General features: G+C 36.3%; 1 protein-coding gene across 4 annotated transcripts in view; it reads right to left on the bottom strand.

Moving 5' to 3' along the window:
- Positions 1–640: 640 nt before the first annotated feature.
- The window catches only part of SLC4A4 (solute carrier family 4 member 4), a 364,012-nt gene continuing 344,659 nt past the window's right edge, over positions 641–19,993 (bottom strand). For 2 of the 4 annotated variants that reach the window (XM_015471675.3, XM_015471674.3), the window contains exons 21-25: positions 17,931–17,999; positions 14,577–14,750; positions 12,455–12,616; positions 5,805–5,884; positions 641–5,111 (exon numbers count right to left, since the gene is read on the bottom strand). In XM_015471675.3, coding sequence (XP_015327161.1) covers positions 5,009–5,111; positions 5,805–5,884; positions 12,455–12,616; positions 14,577–14,750; positions 17,931–17,999 — 588 coding nt within the window. In that variant the 3' untranslated portion in view covers positions 641–5,008. 4 annotated transcript variants of the gene reach the window in all.

Raw genomic sequence — 19,993 nt, 5'->3', positions numbered from 1 at the left:
TCCCAATCTCATGACCTTTTTTTAAAAATGTAACTGCTTATTGCTATCTATGGTTCTTCTTCATCCCTCCTATTTGTTCCCCTGACCATCCACCCCCTACCCTGCTACCATTCTCTTATTATAAGTTAGGGCTGAATTGAAATTTCCTAGACAGTTGTAAATATTACAGGGAACCCTGGGGAGGATGTATTATGTATCTTCTATGGAGCACCATTCCAGGATTTTAATTTGAATAATTTTTAGTAAGTGCTTATGCTTAGCAGTTTTTCTGCTTTGATAATTGACTATATACATCAATATCACATATAGATTCATCTTCTATTTCACTAACTATATTAAAGAAGAATAACAATGTCACCTTTTCAATAAACCATTTCACTGCTCTTAGTGGACATACTTTTTCTTGCTTTGAGCCCTTGCATCATAGCCCTTCATTAAGACTTGAATAGATAATTCTTACAATTTCTTATTTTACATAATTTAGACATCTATTTTATCCTCTTGCCTAGAGTAATGAAAGGCAATCAGAGGTCAGGAGTTTGAACTTACTCACCTTTGTATTTCCCACATCTTCCAAAGGAGGAAAATAACAGGCAGTTAATAATTATTTGAAAAGTTGAACAGAAGCACTTGACACTCATAATGCATAAAGTTACTTTATTTTAAGTATACATTTAATTTTGAAAAATATAAATGCTAAAATATCTCATCTTCTTCATCTCTTAATTCCATAAAAGTCACAATAGAAAGCTTCATAAAACTGTAAAATACTATAATGTTATAGGAATTTTAGGTTTTATATTGGAAAAAAATTATTAGTAATATATTGAAATGTTTTCTGTTCTATATCATTTTGTTCCACCATGTTGATCTACTTCATTTAAAATAAAAAGATGCATCATTTCTCCAAAGTTAATAAAGACTTAAGAGAATAAAAATAAGAATATCTGAAAGTGCGTATTGATTCTGAAAAGTAATGTGTACGGATATGTACCAGCCATGAAAATGGCTAAAAAGAGGCAACTATTCATTCTTTTCACATTGTAGGATTGGGACAAAGTTACTTCTGGCTCTAAAAGTTTCACTGGATGACTTTAGCCCTGAGTTGCAATATTTGCTTAAGAACAGAATTCAGGATTTTTGTATGTACCCATAGAGCACAAAGAAATGAGCCAAAAAATAGAACATATCTAAATTTCTGGTCAAAAAGCAACTTGACTGGTTAGCATATATCACACAACTTCTTTATTTCAGGCTACAATGAAGCTCAATGAAATCATCATCTGAAAACTCCCAAGGCCCAAGCAAAATATCATTCAATTGTATTCAGCCACTTGGTGCCACTGGGCTTCATGCTCATACTGTGAAGAGTAGAAGTGAAATCTCATGGAATAAACAAGAACATCTTAAGTTCCTGTACCAAAATCATGAAGTGGTATAAAAAGGATTGAAGAAAGCTTTGTCCCATCCCTGCACAATGTCAACCTCTGTAATACAACTCAAACGGTTTTGTTTTTGTTTTTGAAAGATAGTCAGCAGTCAACACATTTCAAGTACTTAACACAGTTTTTAAAAAAAGAACCATAAACTTGGAAGACAATCGTTCTCTGTTTTAAACACCAGTATATAGCTGATTAAAGATTTACTCTGTGTGTGTTGGTGCATGTGCACAGAATACATACAAACTGAACTTCTGATGGCAGACAATCGTTTCTCTTCTTTCCAGTCTTTGGTTGGGGGCTGACTAGAGAAGGCTTGTCTTCCTACTTCTCTGACTTCCTCCATCCCCCTACCCTACTCCACCACCTGACTAGAAAAAGAGGCAGGGACTGTACCCAGTACGGCACACAAAATAATTAGGATCCCAACTTGTTCATTATTTTACATAGTAGAGTGACTTTTATCCAGGAAAACAGTGTCTCCAAAACATCTTTCCAATGCAAGACCACAAGTCTTTATTCTCTGATAAAGCAGATGCTTTCCTTCCAACACTGAGTCAGTACAACCACAGGACTTTTAACAACTCTGCATGTACCCTTAGTCCTTTACTTCTAACATAAATCTTTTACCTCTGTGTTTACATCAGGGAGAAACACTTGCGAAAACAAATTTACTATTGTATTCTGTGTGTCCAGTTTACATAAAAACAAAACCACCCCAAAATCTGCTTTAGTTCTTTGATAGTACATTCAATTACTGAAAGTATAAGTCACTCAGTTGTGTCCGACTCTTTGCAACCCCATGGACTATACAGTCCATGGAATTCTCCAGGCCAGAATACTGGGAGTGGGCAGCCATTCCCTTCTCCAGGCAGGGGATCTTTCAAACCCAGGGACTGAACCCAGGTCTCCCGCATTGCAGGTAGGTTCTTTACCATCTGAGCCACCAGGGAAGCCCAAATTCAGTTAAAATACAGATAATCTGATAGCTCTGTGTGGACCTCAGGGTTTGTTTGTTTAGTTGGTAACTACTTGTGCTCCTCTGAAAGTAAGTGCTTTTTAAAATACTTCCCTGGGTTCCAAAATATTGAAAAGATTTGATGCTATTCCTTTTAGCAAATACAAGGTGCTTCTCTGCATTCATGAGTATCAGCCTTCCGTCACAGAATGTGGGTGATTAACGAAGGTACAGGTAGTTTTATCTACTCAAAGGCTGAAATATTGAGTTAAGTTGCTTCAGGAGTTCTTTGAAAGGGACAGAAAGGGACACGAATCCTCAGATACTTGATTCATGATCAGAAATATAAATTATTCTATCTAGAGTATAAAAGTGAACAAATGTGTCTTTAATTTAACAAGATCCTAGGTTAGGCTAATCTTAATATGCATGGCATTTAAACATTTTATCAATGCTCCCATTAGAAAGACAGAGAAAAGCTTCGTACAGTTTTAAATTAGGATAATGAAAAATAAGTAATATCATCATTTTAAGAACAGCTCTAAATACAAACATGATGCCAAAATTTGGCACGTGAGGTTTTAACAAATAATGTTTATTCTGCCACCTTCATTTTAATGAAAAAATTGTAGGTCATTTATGTCTATTTTGTATAAAATTAAAAGTTTTAAGATTATCAGATACTATAAAAGTAACAGTTAATTTAGGACAATAAAATTTTTATAATCAAAATTTCAAAAGGACAGAATTATAATTTAATTAATATAAGAATGAGTGGGAGTCAATATGTACATATTATGAAACCAAAATAAGCGGTTTCATTCTGCTTCTAATACTCCTCCAACAACCTGTCTTAGTCAGGATACATCACAAATATGGTTTTGGGAATCCAAAATTATGGATTCACCATTTAAAATGCTATTTTTAATGCAGATTCATAATATATAATGCAGACTATTAAGATATTACATTTAGATAACATGCTAAATTTGGTTAAAGATCTAATTTTCATTTGTCTAATTTTCAATATGGTACTTTGAAATACACATATACACATATATAGACATATATATTCTAAATGCCCCAATCACAAAGAATAATTGCCTTTCAATCTTAAAGACAATGTGAGTATTATTAAAAATGTATACATATATAATAACTCTGAGATCTATCTGCATTCCCATAAACACTTTTTAAATGTGTAAATGGTCTATTATATAGTCTTATGGATTTTGTATTGTAAATAAGGGCTACTATGTTAGTGATAGTGACTGCTATCTGGGTAATAAAATATATTTACCCTCATTTGCATAATGGTAAATCTCTTGGATCTCTGATAGATTTTTCACAAGTGGTTTGGATTTTATAAAAACTGACACAAGAGACTAGTAACTTTGCCTTTTCCCTACCATCACTCTGTCTCTTTCTAACTTTGCACATATGTGCACCAGCCACACACAGAGTACATACACAAACACACAAATGTTTTCAAAATGGAAAAAAGTCTAACAATACTGCATAGGACACTGACATGGTAATACAATCAGCATCCGTGCCTGGATACTATTATCAAAACATTAGTTATTCCCATTACAAAGGAGTGTCTCCCTCCTCCCCCAATCTCCTTCATAGAACAGTTAAATTTCTCTTAAAGAAAGGGAAAAATGGATGCTTAGAAACATGGTGTTTTTAGTCCAATCTAGCCCTCAGGCATACCCTAGAGATGGTGTGTGTGTGTGTGTGTGTGTGTATGTAAAAATCACATTATATACAATACAATTTTTACAGAAAGCCTGGCAGCTACAAATAAGAGGTAGAACTACTCAAAACTATGTTTCCTGCTGCAGGAAAAAATTCATTTTCTTTACAGTAATTAAAAAAAAGTTTAAAAAATTGACAAAAAATAAGTTGCAGGTTAGGCCCCATAATTTAAACAACAAAATCTAGGAAGAAAAATATTTTTCAATGTACTCAACAGATAAGTTCATTAAAGGGTTAAAAAAAGTTTGCATAGGAAAAAAGGGACATTCCAGCACTTGCTACAATGACGGCAATAGTTTCTCTAATGGGAATAAAGTACCTTTAGTTTTCCTTCTTTTGATAATTCTAAGATTAGGGTTTAAAAGCAAGAGCAAGTTAGAATAGCAGCACGTTTTCCAGTCCTGGAGAGCAATACAAGCGAGAAGGGACTGTCTGGAGGTCAAGGTTTGTTCGACCAGACAGAAACATAAGCCAGTAAGCACAGCTCCAAAGCTAATGTTGGAAGTTCCTTCAATATTTTAATAAAAGGTGTTATAAAATCCTTAATACTTTTGCCCTCTGCTTAATAAAGGAAAATGACAGGGTCTGTGCATGTTTAGAGTGACAGAGGAATTTGGTTGTCAGAGGACATATCTGAAAGTATAGGAACAAAAAGGGATTCTTCAGATGTTGTTTTTAAGGAATGGTGCACTATTGTCTGGATTTTACCTATGCAAGAGAGAAGCAGAGAGAGAGCTGCAGTGTTTGGCCAGTGACCAAAACCCAAAAGAAAACAAAAATTTAAAAATAATCAGACAAGAAACAAGAACATAAACAACAAAAACGGTCAGTTTTAAGAAAGACAAACAGGTTACAATGTAGTTTCTGTTCCCTTGCTCCTCCAGAAGTAATCATTGTCTTCAGGCTCAAGTTCTATTCTAATTTGAGGCACAACTTTTACTGGAGTTCTAGGACTAGAGGAAAAGAAAAAGGGGGGAAAAAAAAGGAAATAGTAAGTACAACAGAATTCCTTTACCATCTGTCAAATGTTTATGCGTTGTATAGAAGTCAAGTGGGTCCTTCTTTGTTCTCTTTAAATACTTATCTCCTCCTTCTGTATTAAAAACAAACACTTTAAAAATGGGACGAAGTTACCAAATAGGAGTTAAGAAATTCAAGTAAGAGTTTCATAAGCTCTCACACCTAGGTTGGAAAAAAAGCCAACAATAAGTAAGACCTACCAGGGAGGTGTCACTGTCAGAAGTTAAAGGACAAAAAGACTGACATGAAAAATACTCAGAGATTTCACGATTTTGAAAATCAAGGAGGATCTGAAATCTCTAGAGCTGTGTAAAAAGGAAGGAAACTACTGGAGAAGAGCCAGCAGGAAATGCCAGCTACCCTTAAATCAGAGATGACACTGGTATGATGCTGGACTTTAAAGATCCTGAAAGATTTCATTATGTTTAAAAGTAGGTGGAACAGGTCTCTTAGAATGTTTTCTACAAGTAAAGGCTTGGATGAGGTCTGATGTCTCGGTAATTTTTCTAAGATAAATTTGTAGGGAGGATGGAGAACAGGGTGTCCTGCCAATAACCTGCCACTGATTCCATGTGTGCAGGGCAATCACCCCACAGAACAACGTTAGATACTGGGCTGTCCTTTACCTTGGCATACCGAGTGACCGAAGGAAAGGAATTTTATCAGCATGATGTATGGCGTTCAAGGAATGTTGGTGATCTTTCTCCTAAAAAAAAAATTTAAATCATAAATAGTCATTGGTAAAGTATAACATTAGAAGGAAAAATTTTTAAGTCTTTACAAAAAGGGATACATCTTTTACAACCGGAAATAGTATGAAAGACAAGTTTACACGATTTAAATAAACACTGTATCAAGAATCTAAGTAGTGTGATGAAGCCAAAATCACTCAGTTTCCTTTATTCTAGGTTTTCTGGGATGGGCCACTATTGTTTTCAGTGAGAGGACAAGCTAAATAATTTTTAGCGGATGATAACATCTACTGAATGCCTAAGTCTTTGCCCTTGGATTTCCTGCCATCTTTAGCATTCACAACTTTGTCCTGCTATTATTCATGGGGGTAAATAAAGATTTTGAGGAACTCGCTTCTACTGCAAATCCACGAAATCAATTTTGTTCTTTCATGGATTTATATGATACTAGAAAAGATTTTAGAATGATCATGGGTATTTTGCTTAAATAAATTTCTCATGTCATATCCACTACTTTCAAAATATCCTTTTAAAGGTTTTTGAGAAAATGAAGAACAATTAGCAATAAATAATCAATCTGCCATACACTTTTTCCAGGAGCCTCAAATTCTATCTGTTGATTTTTTTTTTTTTAAGTGTGAAGTAAAAGCGTCAGTCACTCAGTCATGCCCTACTCTTTGTTACCCCATGAACTGGGGCCCACCAGGCTCCTCTGTCCATTGAAATCTCCAGGCGAGAATCCTGGAGTGAGTAGCCATTCCCTTCTCCAGGGGATCTTCCTGACCAGGGATGAACCCAGGTCTTCTGCACTGTAGGCAGATTCTTTACCTTCTGAGCCACCATTCTGATTTTTTAAAAGTAGTTTTTAAATTGTACTTGGAAGAGGTTGCCAGGTTAGGATGCCAATAGAAGACTTCTACAGTCTCTTTTTGTTCTTTAATGCTCTGGAAATGAAAATGAAACCAAATAATGGTTTGAGGAGCTTGAACTTAAAAAAAATATTCAACTAAATGTTGCTGATAGGATCGAGAAGAAAGTAGTCTCAGTCACAGATTACAGATTGGACACCAAAGGTGAGACTGCGTTAATTCTCTTTTCTTTAAACCAGTGTGGGAGCCAGCTTCCAAGATGGCTCCCACTGCTGCCTACCTTCTGGTATTCATGTCCTTGTATAATTCCTCCCAATATTGTACCAGGGTTGGTTTATGTAACCCAGAGAATATGCACAGGAGATGGTACATCACTCCTGAGACATAAAGATTGCAGCTTCTGTTCTGGTTTCTTCCTCTGTTATCACTGGCCACCATGACAGGGACAGCCCTAGCAGATATCCATGAGCGAAGGAACTATAAAATCTCCTGCCAACTGCTTGAGCCTGGAAGTGGATCCCCAATTCTGGTCAAGCCTTCAGACTTAGACCCAGTGAAGAGCTTGACAGCTGCCACCTCAAGAGAGCCCTTGGGCCAGAATCACCCAAATCAGTGGCTCCTAAACATCAGGAACTACATGAGGTGATCCAGGTTTGCTGGTTTAAGCTGCTGAGCTTTGTGATAAACACCAAGAGATATTTAAAATACCCATTTTCCATAGATATTCATTCATTTCAAACTTTTCTTGGTAACTTCTTATTGAAGTTGAAATAGCACTGTCAAATAGAAATAAAAATGCTTCAACTGTCTTTTCTTGTAACAGATCAGGATACTCTGAAGTACACCTGGAGCTAAAAGAGTATGTTTCCTTCAAATGAAAACTCAAAATAGTTTGGAGGCAATTGGTCCTTGCTATTGAAAAAGCTTGAGATAGTCACTAATGTTACTACAAAAGTGTTCACCCTTTTCAACTGGCCTGTTAACTCAATTACAAAAAAAAAAAAAAATGACATGACAAAAACCATTACACCTTTGCCACCAGGCTATTACCCCAAGAAAGACCAGTACAATTACAAAGATGATTTTGAAATAGCAGAAGGAGAATGAAGAAATTAGGAAGAAAATGCAAATATCTTATAGGCTATACCCAAAGATGGGCGGTAATATTTAATGATTGCCAATTTAATTGAAATAACATTTACGCCAAATTCTCAGTATTAACAATTGACTGACTCATTGATCTTTGAGAAACCCACGATGCAATCTCTCTTTTGAGCTGATTTGATCATTGGTGGAAACCTAAGGAAGACAAACAGTAACAGACAGTGATGTAGTACTAGAAGCTGCCATTCTACATACCAGCAGAAAAAAAGGAAATCAATTAAAAACATGGTTATGAGTTTAGCAATTCAAAGAAACTGGCGATAACTTGGATCAGAGAAGAGACAATCAAATAAAAACTTAAATGGTTATGGATAAAAGGAAAAGGTAAAGAATAAAGATCAAGGAATGTAAAAATGAAATTTCATAATAAGTATAAATCTGCACATAGAAAAAAAGAAAGAAAACAGGGGAAGTGAATGGAGATGACAGTCCTTAAGTTTTTTCTCTGTAAAGTGCAAATCATATTCCAGCCGGCATGCAAGAGGTTAGTTCTACTCACTGTCGGAAGGTTTGCTATCACTTAGGAAAGGTTGCTGTTCCATGATGTCCATTGGAATTTTAATACTTGGAACTTTTTCTGAGTATGGGCAGTCAGACTGTGAAAGAAATTTACAACAGTTTTATTTTATGCAGACCTCGCAGGATGGATTGAACCTATTACATTATCATTTACGCTGTACTAAGGAGAACAGCCTTAGATACAATCACTTCTCGTTTGCTGGCTTTTCAAGTTCTATGGCATCTTCCCATCACGCTTACTTTCCTTTCTTCTAGGTTAAGGGAATTAAGTCAGTTAAAACTAGAACCACACAAATGGAGCTCACCACAAATGAAAACAATTGTAAAGTTTTCCATAAGCTGGATTCACAATCAAATATTTATGGGTTAATTGTATGTGTCTTTGAAACTAACAGTTAAGTGTGAAATATTAAATTTAGGAGACTTCCTAAACTATATGTTCTTGAAATTTTGTTTCATTTATGCTTTCCAACACTACCCCCAGGAAAATGATGATTTATCTTTCCTTCCAAGACACATAAGGATACTTTTTCTAATATTCACTCTCAAAGAGTCATCCATATAGACCTGAAAATAACCCTCCATCCTTTACTCTAATACTCTATCAAAACTATTTTGTACTTAAAGGTTCATCTTAATTAGCTTATTCCAAATATATTTCGAAATTTAGCAAAACGTGAGAAGATGAAGTCAAAAGGAAGGTGCCTATGATGGTCAGATAAGGAGAAAAGAATCATCACCAAAATAAAAAATCATGAAGCTTCTTAAAGAATGGACCACTTAAGCCAAAACTGTAACAGATTTCTATAGGATTAACACTTTACTGTTTTTCAGGATTCACTGAACCCATGGCTATGCCTGAACCCAAAAGATGAAATTTATCTCTTCACTGAAAGAACCAAGGAGATAACATTTAGTTGAAAGGGGAAAAATGGGAACTAGGGATGAAAGAAAATAAAAAACAAATCTTACCATAAAACTATTACACATATAGAAAATTCCTTTATGATAAATCTAAAGAGGATAATGAGCCTTAAATATTAAATTAAAATATTGAGTTAAAATATTTCAAAAGACTAAAATATTGCACTGGAATTGAAAAAAATGAAAATGTTAAGAACGGGTTTTGGTGCAGTATTTCAAAGTTTCCCCAAATAATAGCATTTATAGATGAACAGATTGGCAGCTCACCCTTAATCATACATAGCCTAATGGGTGGGTTCAAAAATGACTGAGTGGCTCAAAAGGCAGGCAAGCCATAATTTTCACTACTTTTGCTCACAGATATTAGAGTTGGAATTCTCATACCCTTGTGTGGCTCCCTATATCCATGGATGCCAAACCACACAATGGCCAAGTGAACATTAGGAAAGCCACATTTCAAATGGAGAATCCCAAATAATGGGCTCAACACTCAGAACTTATGGCACAGATATACTCTGGCTGGATTCACTGTCTAGGATACATAATAAGCTTGTTTGTTTGTTTTTGTGGGGGCAAGGGGGCAGGGGAAAGAGGAGAAAGAGGAAACGAAACATATCACACATTATCTTCAAGAAATCTGTTGGAAATATGGATTGAAAATGATAAACATTATTAATAAAAGAATAGTGCTGCTTAAATAAAATGTGATTTGCTGAAAATCAAATCTAAGAATTAGAAGACCTTCTTAGGAGCTCATTTGATCTGACCTCTGACATTAGAGAGCACTAAATTTAAAACATTTTTAAAAGTAAATATTTTATTACTATTTTTTCCCTAAAATTCATTACAGAAGATGATTCCATAAAATTATTTCATACATTTGTAACGTGTAATGAATTTTAAGTTTGGTGTCCATGTACCTAAACTGAGATACTGGTCTTGAAAATTCAAGATGAAATACTGCTTTAATTATCTCAGTATTTCAGGCAATCTTTTCTTTGCCTTGAGTAGCCTAGAAATTTATTTCAAAATTTGATTTCTATTCAATGTGTAAACGCATCTTTCTTGTTAACACTGCATCTTAATCTGTGCCGCAGTTTAAGCATATTCTCCCTTTTTCTGTCATCACTGGAAACAGAAAATCTATACACCTGTTCTCATTGAAGATGGATGATGACAGTCACAGAAGCTCCCTCAGACTCCTTCTCTCTTTAGCTAAATGCACCTCATGTATTTAGCCTTTTCTTATTGGATCAATTTATCTAAAATCCAAGTTCGTCTGTTGCCTTCCTTCACTGTACTCTTCCCAAGTTCTCCAAAAAGAATACAGTATCAGACAGCTTGACCAATCGAAAATAACCAGACAGGCCTGGACGAGAGCTTTGTTTTTGCCAATATGTGTATGCTTAGAAAAATGACTTAACATTTCTCAATCTAAAGTTCCTCATCCATAGAACAGGAACAAAAGTAAAGAGCTGTTTTGGCACTTAAGGACAAGGTATGCCCGATCCATCAAAATGATCAAGTACAGACCAGACAAGGAAAACTAACAAGACTCTCATGTCAGAAGGATACTGGGGATTCCATTAGAGTGGGGATACTGCATTGGGTAAAATCTAAAACAAATCTACAAATCTTCATGTAGAAGGTGTCATTTTGGCTGCCCTTTCAGAAAGCTATTGAGATAAGCTACTCGTGTGAGTGTGTGTTTGTGTGTGAAAGAAAAGCAAATCCCAGATTTTCTCCCAGTCCTGATTATAGACTTTAGTGAAACACCAAGATTTCTGTGAAATGTTTTCCTAAAAAGTGGACAATCATTTTATTTCTTAGCTTAGTCATACAATTGCAAGAAGATAACCTAAATTACAACACTGACTATTACAATTATATAAAAAGATCCCCAAATGCCAATTTCCTTTCCATTTTATTGAAGGGTTACAGAAAAGCAATCTCAAATTATGCTTAAGTCCATATGACCCAGCAATCTCACTACTGGGAATATACCCTGAGAAAACTATGATTCAAAAAGACACATGCACCCCAATGTTCATTACTGCAGCACTATTTACAATAGCCAGGACATGGAAGCAACCTAAATGCCCACTGACAGATGAATGGATAAAGAAGACGTAGTACATATATAAAATGGAATATTACTAAGCCATAAAAAGGAACAAAGTTGGGTCATCTATAGAGACACGGATGGACCTATAGTCTGTATACAGAGTGAAGTCAGAGAGAAAAAAACAAATAGCATATCATACATTAATGCATATGTGTGGAATCTAGAAAATGGTACAGATGAACCTACTCACAGGACAGGAATAGAGATGGAGAACATGTGGACACAGTGTGGCAAAGGGAGGGTGGGACAAATTGGGAGAGTAAGACTGATATATATACACTATCAACAAACAGCTAGTGTGAACCTGCTGTAGGGAATTCAGCTTGGCGCTCTCTGGTGACCTAGATGGATGGGATGGGAGGGAGGTCCAAGAGGGAGAAGATATACGTATCCATACAGCTGATTCACTTCACTGTCAGCAGAAACTAACACAACATTGTAAAGCAACTATACCCCAATAAATTTTTTAAAATTATGTCAAAGTCTAATGCAAGGATAAATAAAATAGCTGAGAAGCTTGTTTGAGAGCCCACTCAAATACATACAGAGATCCCAGGATGGGAGGTCACCAGCATTTGTCCTCATCAGGCTTAAAATTATATAGAAAGGAGCTATTATCTCAAATTTAAATCCTGGATTATCAATAATAAACCCAATACACTTTATAGCTATGAAGCAAGCTTCCTTTTTTTAATCTAGGAGATCAGAGATTAAAGTTTTTTTAGATATGGTGGGCTTGATTGCCTAGAAGTCATTATATCATTAGTAGCATATTTGCAGTTACAGAAGATTTCAGAAAATATTTTTAAGAAACAAAGAAAGAAAATAAAGGGCAAACAAAGGTGAAAAGTGACCAACAGCATGACCAGTAAACATTCTGGGAACTCAGACATTCATCACACAGAAGGATTAAAAAAATACAATTTTCACATTTGTTTAACCAACTTTGGAATTTTACTTCGGAATTTTAGAAAGCCCCTTACATCATCATTGTCACTGTCCAGACTTCCTTTCTTCTTTTTCTTTTTCTTCTCATCCTCCTTCTTTTTCTTGTCCTTTTCTGGAATGACATCATCAAGGAAGCTGAGGTCGTGCTGGGAGAAGAGGTAGTCCATGCCTTTTCTGACAGCTACAAGTGCCAAGATCTGGAAGGACAGATACAAAGGGTAGGAAAGAATGCATGTCAGAGAAGTCTGAGTGAGTATTAATATTGCTCTACCAAAATCAGTAGAAACGTTTTTGTACAAGGCTGAAGTATGACAGAACTTGTCTGGCTTGTATGGATTTATATTAAGTGGACCATAAACATTTTCTTCACAGGGAAAGTTGGTTTACAGAAGTGTTTGGCTGACTTAATTTTGTTCACTGTAATGTATGATCCCCCCATTTGGAATTTCTGTGTGAAAGCATTATTTTTTAAAGCATTTTCTTCCATGTCAGATTTCTAATAAAATAACTAAAGTTTCAAAGGAAAAACAGCTTGCATATGATTGCTAATTGTTCAAAATTAAGCCATTATACAGGTTTTTGAAAGTCAAAAAATGTGTACAATGCACAGTTCACAGAGGCATCTCCAAAATATTAATAATGGGGGAGTATTCTAAAGGAGGTCATCCCTGGGTGTTCTTTGGAAGGAATGATGCTAAAGGTGAAACTCTAGTACTTTGGCCACCTCATGCGAAGAGTTGACTCATTGGAAAAGACTCTGATGCTGGGAGGGATTGGAGGCAGGAGGAGAAGGGGACGACAGAGGATGAAATGGCTGGATGGCATCACCGACTCGATGGACGTGAGTTTGAGTGAACTCCAGGAGATGGTGATGGACAGGGAGGCCTGGCGTGCTGCAATTCATGGGGTCACAAAGAGTCAGACACGACTGAGCGACTTAACTGAACTGAACTGATTTAGTTTACTCAGACCATTTATTCCAATGGGGTGACTTTAATCACCACCTTTAACTGAATATTTACCCTTAGTCAGACACTGTGGTAAACTCTTAGACAATATTTTCTCATTTATTGCCATGACGAACAACCCAAAAGGTAGATGTTAGTATCTCTAATCCAAAAGGAGAGAAAACTGAAGCTTAGGGACATATGAAGGTTATCCAAGATCACAAAGCCAGATAAAGGGAGAATACAAAAGGTCCAGTTTTCTAACTTGAACCCCAGGACTCTTGAGCTCTGTATCTTTGATTTTATGAACTGCTCTTGAAGGTATATTAAAGATGCTTTTGCTCAACAGCAAAATTAATATGCAGTAGGACCTGGAAGTCCTGACTCTGCTTCAAAGTAACAGTTGTCTTTAGATTATGCTCTATGTCAGCCTCTGCATCTCTTAGAGAAATAATAACTTAATTAAAAAGAAAAAAAAAAAGCAAAAAAAAAAAAAAGGTAAAGCTACAATAGCATTATTTCCCATACACACAAATTCAATGATGAAGTCAAATACAGAGCTAGCATTTCCTTATGTCCTTCTTCATTTGTGATTCAGAGTTGAACATTAGCTGTTTCACCTTCCTTCACATCATAACATGGCAAGGCGAGCCCAGACTTACCCTAACACTTAGCATGATACAAATTTGAAGAACTTCAAAAACTAAGCTTAGATCTCCGTTTCTTCTAATTCACTCATTGACCTCTTATAAGCTGCCACACTGGCCCTCTATTATTTGACCTGAAGTGTGCCTGAAGTGTATTCTGATTGACTCCAATGTAGCAATATTTCAAAAATAACTAATGTCATGTGTACTTGTGTCTACCATGTGTCAGGCATTATGCTATCCCCTTTATATTCATTGTTGACGCACAGAATAAAACAAAGATGCCATTCTCATTTTACTGATGAGTTAATGGGGGCTCAGGGAAGTTCACGGGTCAGCATGAACCAGAGCCAGTACCTGAACTCAGCTGTTGGACTACAAGGTCCAGCCTAGACAACCAGAGACCCGGGAACCCTAAGTTATAACCCACCAAACTGATTAGGTCAAAACTCAAAAAAAAAAAAATGGAACTATCCATAAAAGATACATGTGTCATCAATATTACAATAACTACATGATGCTGGTGTGATCTCATGAGTAGGTTCAATCAGAACAATCCCTACCATGACTGGAAAAATGATAGCAGCCACGGTGGACTTGAGGATCCAGAGCAAGGCTAGACAGAGCACCTGCAGGAAAGTGAACAGGTGCACTCGCCGCAGCGGGACGTGGCGCAGGTAGATAAAGTCAGGCTGATGCTTCAGAGGCATCAGGAGCAGCTTCAGACGATCCATGAACTGGGGAGAAAAGGGAAGGAGAGGACAAGTGCGTTACTTCAAGGGCTGATGCACCAAGTCATTTCTTTCCATCTAACTCACCACTGGTGTTTTATAGTCTATATTTTAGGCAAGCAGGGACCTTGTTAGAGAACACTGGTCAGGAAGAGAAGAAGCATCATCTAACACAGTAAATCAGTACGACTCTTCCGGTTTTTGTTACTTTGCAGGAAAGTTATGCAGCTATAGGACGATATGAGACAAAGTGGCCACTAAAGAATAGTCTCAAAGTCAAATATAAACTCAAGATGTTCATCTCCTGCTTTTTTAAGATCTTGGAGTTTTCCTTTCATTTTATTAAACTTTATTTATTTTTGTTGTGCTGGGTCTTCATTGCTGTGCATGAACTTTCTTGGTTGCAGTGAGCAGTGGCTACTCTCTAGCTGTGGTGCATGGCTTCTCACTGCAGTGGCTTCTCTTGTTGTGGCTTGCCAGCTCTGGAGTACACTCTCAGTGGATGTGGTGTGCAGGCTTAGTTGATCTACGGCATGTGGGATCTTCCCAGAGCAAGGATTGAACCCACGTCTCTTGCACTGGCAGGAAGATTCTTAACCACTGGACCACCAAGGAAGTCCTCAGCTCCTATTTTCTACATGTACTATCTACACCTTAGGAGAAGAGCCTGGGCCTATGCTACTAATAACGTGTTAAAGGAAGATAGCTAACTCATGTGTCTCCCTGTGCCTAAGCTGTCTTATCTGAAAAGAAGAGGCAATGCTATGTATCACATATATTTCAATACTGTTTTAAGGATATAAAAGAAGTATCTGACCTGAAAATGGGAATGCATTGGTATTTTCATAAATTTCACATTATTTATCTATGGCATAACTTAACTAATATATTCAGCAATAAATTACCATTTCGCAGAGAAAAGCCATGTGAATACTGTAGTGACTTTTAGATCACCAACAACTAGATACCTGATCTAGGAAAGGCTATTCCACTGTTACGTATAAACAAGTATTAAAATGACTACTGAACACCTATGTGCCCGGTGTTGTGCTTCAAAGAACAACAGCAAAAGAGACACTGATGTATAGAACAGTCTTTTGGACTCTGTGGGAGAGGGAGAGGGTGGGATGACTTGGGAGAATGGCACTGAAACATGTATAATATCATATATGAAACGAGTCGCCAGTCCAGATTCGATGCACAATACTGGATGCTTGGGGCTGGTGCACTGGGACGACCCAGAGGAATGGTACGGGGAGGGAGGAGGGAGGGAGTTCAGGATGGGGAACACGTGTATACCTGTGGCAGATTCATGTTGATGTATGGCAAAACCAATACAATATTGTAAAGTAATTAACCTCCAATTAAAATAAATAAATTTATATTTTTAAAAAATTAAAAAAAAAGAACAACTGCTCAGTTTACATCAATCATGATAATAATGATGACATTTAAATACCTATCATAGGAATTTTCACGTGGAAGATGCTTACAAAACACCTGCTGAATCGAATGATCATTTAATAAGAACTCTGAAATAATATTTCTACTTTCTCTCTAGAGAAAAGGGAAAAATGTAAAGTAAATAGGCTATCACAATCTTCCCTGAAGTGATTTCCTATTTAAAGAGTTTTCTTCCTTCCTCCGAAGTTATTTTTGACTGATAGGAGCAGTCCCACCTATGAAGATTGAGGTAACAAAATTTTTTACTAACTCTAATTTTGCCAAAAAGGTCTAAAAGAGGAAGAGTTGGGAATTCCCTGGTAAGTCCACGGGTAGTTCTCTGATCTTTCACTGCAGAGGGCACAGGTTCAATCCCTGGTAGAGGAACTAAGATCCCACAAGCTGCACAGTGTGGCCAAAATAATAAATAAATAAAAATAAAAGAGGGAGAGTCAAGAGAAAAAGTAAAGAGAAATAGCAATAGGGCAACACCACAGTAGAATTTTAAAAATCCACTAGCTGTCCTTTCGGCAAGGGATCTTTTTTCCCCTACTGTTATAAATTCACTGATTTTCTTTCCTTTCTGTTTAACTTAATAAGCTTGTAGCTCCAACCATTGATTACACATCCAGAACACATAAATCAAACTTTTGATCTAGACTGACTTATTTAGGCTGAACAAAAATATGATCTATTTGTTTGAGGACCATGTTTGTTTCATATTTTTCCATTTAAAGTAAGAAAGAATATTTACTATGTTAGGTAAAACTATTTTTACACATTTATACTTCCCAGAAGTTTCATGGACATTCATGAAGTAAACCCACATTCACATCCTTCTAGTCCAGTCTATGAAGAATGACCTCGTATTTTGTAATAAATATACAAATGGTGAAGAACTTGACTCAAAGAACTATAGCCTTTCTCTTTTTGGAGTTCTGGCCACTCTATCGGACTCTAAATTCAAATTAATCTAAATCCAATAAATGAAAACAAGGATTATTACAAAGGGGTTTAAATAAATTCTTACGATGCTCACAGGACATGCAGTCTTTTCCATGAAAACATCACTAAGTGCTAAATAAGGCTACAGTTAACAAGGTGCCAGAAAGCAGAAGTACTTCCAGTTTTCTGGTGCCAATTAAAGTAAACCTCAATTGAAAGACGAAGTCCCTTACAAAATTTTCCTTAATGACTTTTTAAAAAGGGGGGCCAGTTTTACCCAAGATGTGACAAACTGAAATTTCTGACAAAAGTCGCACATTAACCATGTTGACTTGATTCTTTTATTGGTGCAAAACTCTTGGTCTGTGATCTCAGCCACGTGAAAAGCAAATCAAGTAAGAATAGGTTGCTCTTAGTACAGGGTAAAGGCAAATGGATAAATAGTTCCTCAAGCACATTCAAAGGTTAGACTTCCTTCTCAGGAAAGAAGGAAGGAAAGGAGGGAGGGAGGAAGGAAAGAGGGAGGGAGGGAGATCACAGAGAGATTTCTTACTTTCCTAGTCAAAGGGCCTTTAACAGCTTATTTCAAGGATGAATATACATGACAACATTTGTTAACAAATTTACTTTTGTTAATTAAATCAGAAACACAGGTGAATGGTGGAGAAAGTAGAAAATAAATGCATTTTAAAATTTAGCAGTTAAGGATTAGCACTTTTTTCCAATGATCTATTACTGGACTGTTTATACTACTACTAGAAAACGTTAACTGTGTTTAGATTGCTATGGAAAACTTACCTGCACACCATTAAGAGATGCTACCCCCATATACAGGAACACACCATAGAGTACAGGCATGGGAATAAACTAGGATGGGAAAAATGGAAGAAAGTTTAAAAACAAAAATAAACAATAATAATAATAACAGTAAAAGATAAGACTTAGTAACACAGTGACCACTAATCAGTGTGCTTTCCTTATCATTGACAAACTTCTAAACACTTCGTACTAGAAAGAAATAAAGGAGGGTGAAGGAGACTTTCATATTGCATCTGATGCTTGTTTGCACTTTTTAAAAACAATTAGCATGCATGACCTTAAAATGACTTTTTTAATGGAGAAAAAGTCTGTCTCCCTTTCCCCTTAAAAGGAATGACCATGTAAATCAGATGTTTGCATGAACTGTGCAGCAGAAAGAAAGGCAGAGGGTTGCCCCACTCCTGAGACCAAATTTCTGCCCAATAGTCTACTGACTTTTCTCTAAATAATTTTCACCAAGTGAAAATTACAGTATTTATACACCAAATATCAGCTCAGTGTATATATGCCTCTTTCAATTAAGTAAACATCAAACTACTGTCCCCCTTCTTCTTCTTGGGAATATTAAAAGGACTAACTAATGAGAATGCTGCTTGAAAGGAGCATGGAGCATCTGGAAGCAATTAATCACATACACAGATTAATACACATCCTTTAATAATGAATTAATACATTTTCATGCATCAGTTAGCAAGAATTTATACAGTAATGTAAGGGAAGTTCCAATATGTTTGTAACTTTTGTCTATTCCTAAACCTTTGAAATGTTCCTAGCACTGTGAAACAAATCAAATCAGGGATGACTGTTTCTGGGAAGTCTTCTATCCGAACAACAAAAAAGGGTTCTCAAGCTTGGATTTTGAAAAGAAGTTCAAGTTCAGGAGTTCTCAAAGCTCAAATACTAAAACCACAATCAATTAAGTCCAGTCTTACCAAATCTGCACAAAGGAGGCTATTGTAGCCAGAAAACAGTATGACTTTAGAGTAATTTTTAAAGAACTATCACATGTATTAAGAAATTGAAGCAAAATGTTTATCAGCCTTTCCTTGTGATTACCTCAAACAGTTCTGTATCTGAGACCCTTTGGAGACTACTAGAGAAATAGGATAGATTCCAAAATAAGTCATAACTGCCAACTGTTATTGATTAGCTATAAAAATGTAAATTTATTATAGAGTAAATATACTGATTTATGAAAACATTTGGAGAAGGCAATGGCACCCCACTCCAGTACTCTTGCCTGGAAACTCCCATGGATGGAGGAGCCTGGTAGGCTGCAGTCCATGGGGTCGCAAAGAGTCGGACACGGGACACGACTGAGCGACTTCACCTTCACTTTTCACTTTCATGCATTGGAGAAGGAAATGGCAACCCACTCCAGTGTTCTTGCCTGGAGAATCCCAGGGACGGGGGAGCCTGTTGGGCTGCCGTCTCTGGGGTCGCAGAGTCAGACACAACTGAAGCGACTTAGCAGCAGCATGAAAACATTATGTGCCTCTTCTAAAAAAGACCAACAATTTTAACATAGCTAATCTGATCTTGAACTCAGAAAACTAAATGACTTCGAAAGTTGAAGGTGGTGGGAAGGGCAGAGTGAGTGGCAGTGAAGCCTTCATACTGTAATATCCAACAGTCACCACAGAGGTGAATGCATCATGTTCCAGACACTTGAGTCTGGACATTGTTTTCATTTTCTTTAGAATGTGTGTGTTTCCATTCCTTATGATGCTTCCATACAAATTTATTTAAAAACAAAATGAAACTAAGGAAAAGACCCTTTCATATTTTTGACTTGTTTTTTTAAATTAAATTTTATTGGCGTATAGTTGTTTTACAATATTGTGCTAGTTTCTGCTATACAGCAAAGTGAATCAGTTATTTGTATATATATTATCACCTCTTTTTATTTTTTGACTTATTGTTTTGTTTTGACTTATTTCTTAATTTTTAAAATATCTTCCACAGACAAGACCACTTCTATTCTTCCTCAATATATGATGATTTCTTATCATGTCATTTCTAATTTCTTGGGAAGAAATGAA

Source organism: Bos taurus, chromosome 6, assembly GCF_002263795.3.
Source record: "Bos taurus isolate L1 Dominette 01449 registration number 42190680 breed Hereford chromosome 6, ARS-UCD2.0, whole genome shotgun sequence".
Classification (NCBI taxonomy): domain Eukaryota; kingdom Metazoa; phylum Chordata; class Mammalia; order Artiodactyla; family Bovidae; genus Bos; species Bos taurus.
This window is presented reverse-complemented; position numbering and strand designations above follow the sequence as displayed.